This window comes from Mobula hypostoma, chromosome 18, assembly GCF_963921235.1.
Source record: "Mobula hypostoma chromosome 18, sMobHyp1.1, whole genome shotgun sequence".
Lineage (NCBI taxonomy): Eukaryota > Metazoa > Chordata > Chondrichthyes > Myliobatiformes > Myliobatidae > Mobula > Mobula hypostoma.
The window spans coordinates 9,148,422-9,154,421 of NC_086114.1; the positions used below are offsets into that span (position 1 = coordinate 9,148,422).

General features: G+C 45.6%; 1 protein-coding gene across 1 annotated transcript; it reads right to left on the bottom strand.

Annotated features, from left to right (window-relative positions):
* Positions 1-2,063: 2,063 nt before the first annotated feature.
* On the bottom strand, positions 2,064-4,190 carry slc18a3a (solute carrier family 18 member 3a). The gene has a single exon (XM_063070136.1). It carries the CDS (start codon positions 3,845-3,847, stop codon positions 2,294-2,296), a length of 1,554 nt encoding a protein of 517 aa, XP_062926206.1. The 5' UTR covers positions 3,848-4,190; the 3' UTR covers positions 2,064-2,293.
* Positions 4,191-6,000: the final 1,810 nt, after the last annotated feature.

Genomic DNA, 6,000 nt, shown 5'->3' on the forward strand with positions numbered 1-6,000 from the left:
ATTTTGCCTTTAATGAGCATTGCCGAGCCGATTCAAGTTCCAATGAAAGGCTGTATCATTTTCATAAACATAAGATATTCTGCAGATGTTTGAAATCCAGAGTAACTCTCAAATTGCTGGAGAAACTCAGCAGGTCTGGCAGCATCTAATCTATGGCGTTAACATAGCGAACCGAGATCCTACATCAGCACTGATAAAAGTCCTTTTCATAGCTGTTGCCTGACCTGCTGAGTTCCTCCCGCATTTTGTATAATTTTCATCCCAATGAAAGGTGCTTTTGTCTTAACAGTGACCAAGTCTACTCGTAATCGGAGCCGACTCAATACCCAATTGCTTAACTGTAATAACCGACCGAGCTGAGCATTTTCCGATTAATTACAATTACCACGCAAAATATTTGAAACGCTTTCATTTATTGCAATATTTTATATTAATTTTATTTATAACTGCGTTTTCATTTTAACGCTGTCGATTAATTTTAAACACAATCTCGACATCCTATTTGTGGTGAATTCCGGATATGATTTGACTTTAGGACTTTTAACGGGTTCCCTTAGTGCCATTTCCGAATCCCACGTCGGATAACCGGTCGCTCGGTACACGGTTACTGGACAGCACCTATCCCCGTTTAGGTGGAATAGTTAGTTGCCCGCGTGACTGTGGATTCGGGGGTAAGAGCGGCTTGACTCGGCGCCTGAGCGACGTGTTGCATATGAAAACTGAACCTTTTTATGTTTAACGTTTTAATAGTCACCAAGTGACGCTCTTCACAGACTGAGATACTGAACAGTCTCGCAGAAAACCGTTATTTTCCCCTGTCCAATATAATTGTGCGGCGCGGAGAGAACAGCGAATAAAACTCCGAAGTGAATCAAAAATTGGGACGGATTAAGAAAAAGTTTATTTTGCTCATTTAATAATAAGCGGTTTTTAACTATTCTGATTTTCACTCCATGAACCAAAACTGTTTCCCCAATGAGAATTGAGTTTTTCGATGTTTACGGAACGCAGAGTGCGGAAGACAAACCCTGACTCTCTCTTAATTTATCCTTTCAAATATTATTTTGAATTTCCCGTTCAAAGCCACCATCCACCGTCCTATTGGACAATGCATTCCAAAATCCCACTCCACTGCCGCGTGAAGTAAAATAAAATCTTTATTTCCCCGTCTTGCTTTCATGGTTTTATGTTGCCCCTTCTCCCCTGCTGTTTGCGGGGAGCTGGGGAGAATGGAATCGGAAGCGAGAACAGTTTTCAAATAGCGCTTTCCATTGTATTAGCGAGAAGCCAATGATGTAAGGGCTCTTACAAACTAATTCCAAGCAAAATATTTCGGGAACGAAACAAATAATGGTTTATACAAGATGAGCAATTTTGATATTAGATCCAGATTTGTTTTCTGGGGAAGGAAATTCCAGGAAAAAAAGGCAGGAAGTTGTGGCATACGAATGAAGGAATATAATTGTGTGTATGTGCTAAAACTAACATTGTGTGTGTAAGCAAAAATATTTCAGGTGTTCTGGGATCTACCCGATGTAAATGCGATACCCACATTATTTCCGAGAATGTACTGATTAATCAGACGTTTTATGTCGATAAGATCTCAAAGCTGTGTACAGAGGGAAAAATTCCAACTCTTGCATCTCTAATACGCTGTTTTGAATGTAAGGACTGGCGGAACCAATTTATTGAAACTCAGTCATCATCTCTTGATCCAATTTTTAATCTGACACCAGGTATTATATAGCAGCACATATAAGTCAAAATAGCCCGTGACAGAGGTTCATTCGCAGAGAAAAAATACAACGTAGTTTCTTTTTTTTCGATTGAGCTCAGAGAGGGCATTAAAAGGAACAGATACTACGTACACTATCTATATTCCCATTAGATCCCTGAAAAAAAATCAGATATTTAGCTCTTTTAATACAGGTGTATAACCTAAAACTCACACAAATTCAATTCGAGGAAGTTTTGCACTTGACATTACTTAGATAAGCTCGTGTTAAATATGGATCATTATTAACTTTGAATTTTGATTGAGTACAAGTCGACACAATTCCGCCTTTGACAAAATCTCCATTCCGATTAAACCCATGGAATTAGCGTTTACATAAATTATACTTAAATATTGTACGCAAATATAACCTAAATAAAAAAAAATCCGGATTATATTAGACATCTAGTACATCACAGGGTTAAGTTGCATCACATTCAGTTATGTCCTGCGACGATTGAAGTGTGTGGAAATCAGTCTAACTATGGTCACTACTGGATGGATCATCTTCAAGCTGAATTATTCACTGGAGTCCTCTTGGTCGGAGCTGTCCAGGACCGAGGGCATGGACTGATTGCCTGCCGAGCTAACTTGAGTTTTCTTAGTCGCGTTGCGTTCTTCCATTATGATGGTGTCATACAAACCTTTCGGTCCCTCCTCCAAAAGGACATTTCTCTCGGACAGAGAGGGTTTCATTTGACACACGTTTCTGAGGAACAGCAGCGTAGGGGCATAGAGGATATTGACCAACCCCATGCCAAGGCTGAGTTGCACAAACCCCAACGTGTGAACGATCTGTCCAGCCACAATGGGGCCCAAGGCATAGGCAACGGAATAGGAGATATCAGCGATGGCATACACGCTACCGTACACGGACACATAACGAATGTCAACAAGGAAGGCGAGGGTGGGCAAGAGGGCAGTGTCCACCAGGGCAATCCCAAAGCAGAGGGCACACAAGGGGATGATGAGTTCTTCAAAATTTCTGCAGGCTGGGACAGTGCACGAGCTAGCACCTATAATAACCAAACCTAACGCTCCGTAGAACCATTGGTAATTGGGGTATTTAGCGGCTAACTTTACAGTGATGTACACGCCTAGGACGTGCGGGAAGAATGCCGGCAACCACGTGAGTCCCATTTGCAATTCACCAGCGTTCATTGTCTTTTTCATCCACTTTGATATTGTCGGCTCTAAGAAAGCTAGAGGGATGTTACAGGTGGTGAGCGCCCCGGCCACAACAGCAATGTAAGGGTCGATCATCAGTTTATAGATAGGGGTGCCCTGCGGCATATTCTGACGTGTTCTGTTACTGAAGGGCGTAATGACCATTAGCAACAAAATGCCGTCCAGCAGAGAGACAAAAGATAGCACTAAGAAGGGAACACGCTTGCCCACGAACTCATATAATATACCACCAAAGGGGGGCGCCACTAAGCTACCGAAGGAGATGAAAGCCAAGGCGATGCCCAGGGCTCGACTCCTCTCCGACTCCTCGGGGTACTTGTCCGCGATCATGGCGATTCCCGAGGTGTCCGCGAAGGCGGACCCCAACCCCTGCAGACTCCTGGCAATGAATAACATGGCATAGCTCTCGCCGAAGGCAAACGTGAGGGTGGAGAAGAACAAAATAGTGAGCCCGATCAGCAGCGGAATGTCGTAACCGACGCGGTCGGTGAAGGGGCCAGTCAATGGGTTAGAGATCAGCTGGAGGATGGCTTTGGAGGCGAACAGCACCCCAATTTGTACGTCTTCGTTTGCGTTCGGGCTCCTCTCGGTGACAGCTTTCCGCGTCGAGTTGAACAAAGACCCATTGGTCCCATTGGCGGGTATTGTGACGTACACCACTTTGTAAGTTCTCATAGTTTCAAGATAGTTTGGTACAATGGGTACAATCACCATATAGAGCATGTTGTCCAGTAGCATTGCTATGCACACGATGATGAGCAGCAATTTGCGCTGCCGCAGCGGTTCATGCATAGCTCCGCTTATCTGTTTGCTTCTCTCTCCAACCACCTCTGAAAATTTCACCACGGCTGACTTGATCAGTCCGATGGCCATATTTACAGCCATTCTTGACCACCGGCAACTTTCGCCCAATCCTCGCACCGCAGTCACTTACTGCCCTAGTCTCCTCTTACTCCTGGCTCTCGCGGACAGCCACTCTCACGATTAACTGGTCACGGAGCCTCGGCGTGGTCCCGGCTTCACCGGCGCCTCGATTCTGGGTTCCACAGGCATAGTCTTCGGCCCGCCACTGGGCATCGAACTCCCGGCAACAAAGGAGACGGTAAATGGGTTTCACTCTTAAAAAGACGCCGAAGTCTTCAATCTTGCTTTGCTTCGCACAGTCCACGAATGAAACGATTCTTGCGATTAGCCAATGGTCACATTGCCAGATTGTGGGAGGGAGAGTCCTGGCTGCCCAACTCTTTCCTCACCTGTACCGTTCAGGGCTCCTCCCTCCTCTAGACTTGGTGAAGCCCACTTACACTGATTCACAAACATACTTCTCCGCTCCTCGCTTTTTTTCGCTGTGACGCTTATGGCAAGACTTCGCTCGGCCCCACCGAGTTACATCTGAACACGCCCCTGTTATTAATTCACCCACGTGACCGGACCCCTCCAATTGCAGACCCTCTCTCGTCTCGTCCCGGGATGCTGACGGTACGGTGCTCGGCACTTGGCAAGTCTTTAGATCTGCCCCCTCTGCCCCATCTTCTCCGTAGTTTGATGTTTATTGCAGAGACTAAATTCGTTAGCCGCAGACTATTTAGAATATGGGATGGAGCAGATTTATTTGCCGTTGGAATTAGGGAACATTTCTGCAAAGTGTTTTAACTTCTCGAGTGTATGGTTGCAAATTTATTATCGGCGCACTGTTACTGTTTGATATTACAGGGCGGGGAATGTGCACTTTTTGAAAAAAAAGCCACTTCTACTGTTAACTGCATATCGTTTTATTTATAACGGAGTAGAAATTGCAGCATAGCTCTTTCAGTACGCTTAGACTCAATCTAAGCAGTCTGCTTTCATATTTCGTGATTCTGCGGGAGACCAGCCGCATTGTCTGACTCTCCCGCAGTCTCGTTGAGATTGGCGACAGTTCTCGCTGTATCCCAGGCTGGGAACCATTTGGACCAGTTGATTGCTTTGACCCGTTAGATCAGCGCTCACTGTCTTCTTATACTGCAGCACTAGAATCCTCTCTTGCGCTTAAATACCGGGTCGAGATAGTTCACACGGTCGCGACCGAGTCACGAACAACTGGATTGGAGGATTGTAATTATGGGGAGAGGGTGGAGAGGCTGGTCTTGTCTTCCGTGAGCGAAGGATGCTGAGCGTAGACCTGACAGACACCATAAGACACAGGAGCAGGATAGGGTAATTCGGTCCATCGGGGCTGCTCCGCCATTCCCTAACGGCTGATTAATAATCTCTCTCGCCCTCCATTCTTCTGCCTTCTCCACGTAACCTTTGACACCCTTACTAACCATAAATCGACCAACCCCCGCTTTAAATACACGCAATGACTCGGCCTCCACAGCTGTCCGTGACAATGAACTCCACAGATTCACCACGGTCTGGTTAAAGGAACTCCTCCTCATCTCTGTTCTGAGGTAGTGTCCTCTGTTCCCAGAGGCTGTAAAACGATAGTCACGGGTAGAGAGTCACATTATTTTTTTATGCCAAGAGGACATCGGTCCGAGGTGAGAGGATTGCATTTAAAATGGGATTTGAGGTGTAAAATGTTTTAAAATTGTATACCGGGAGGAGTTGAGTCTGGAACGTGCTGCCGGAGGAGATGGTGGAATTAGATACTATTTTGTGGTTTAAGAGGCATTCAGATAGAAACTCGCTATACACAAACTCCTAGATGCTGGAAGATTGTTCCCGATGTTGGGGAAGTCCAGAACGAGGGGTCACAGTTTGAGGATAAAGGGGAAGCCTTTTAGGACCGAGATTAGGAAAAACTTCTTCACACATAGAGTGGTGAACCTGTGGAATTCTCTGCAACAGGAAACAGTTGAGGCCAGTTCATTGGCTATATTTAAGAGGGAGTTAGATATGGCCCTTGTGGCTAAAGGGATCGGGGGTATGGAGGGAAGGCTGGTACAGGGTTCTGAGTTGGATGATCAGCCATGATCATACTGAATGGCGGTGCAGGCTCGAAGGGCCGAATAGCCTACTCCTGCACCTATTTTCTATGTTTCTATGTTTCCTGG

Excerpts from the sequence above, each read along its gene's own strand:
- slc18a3a (XM_063070136.1), bottom strand. The coding sequence starts at position 3,847 with ATGGCTGTAAATATGGCCATCGGACTGATCAAGTCAGCCGTGGTGAAA.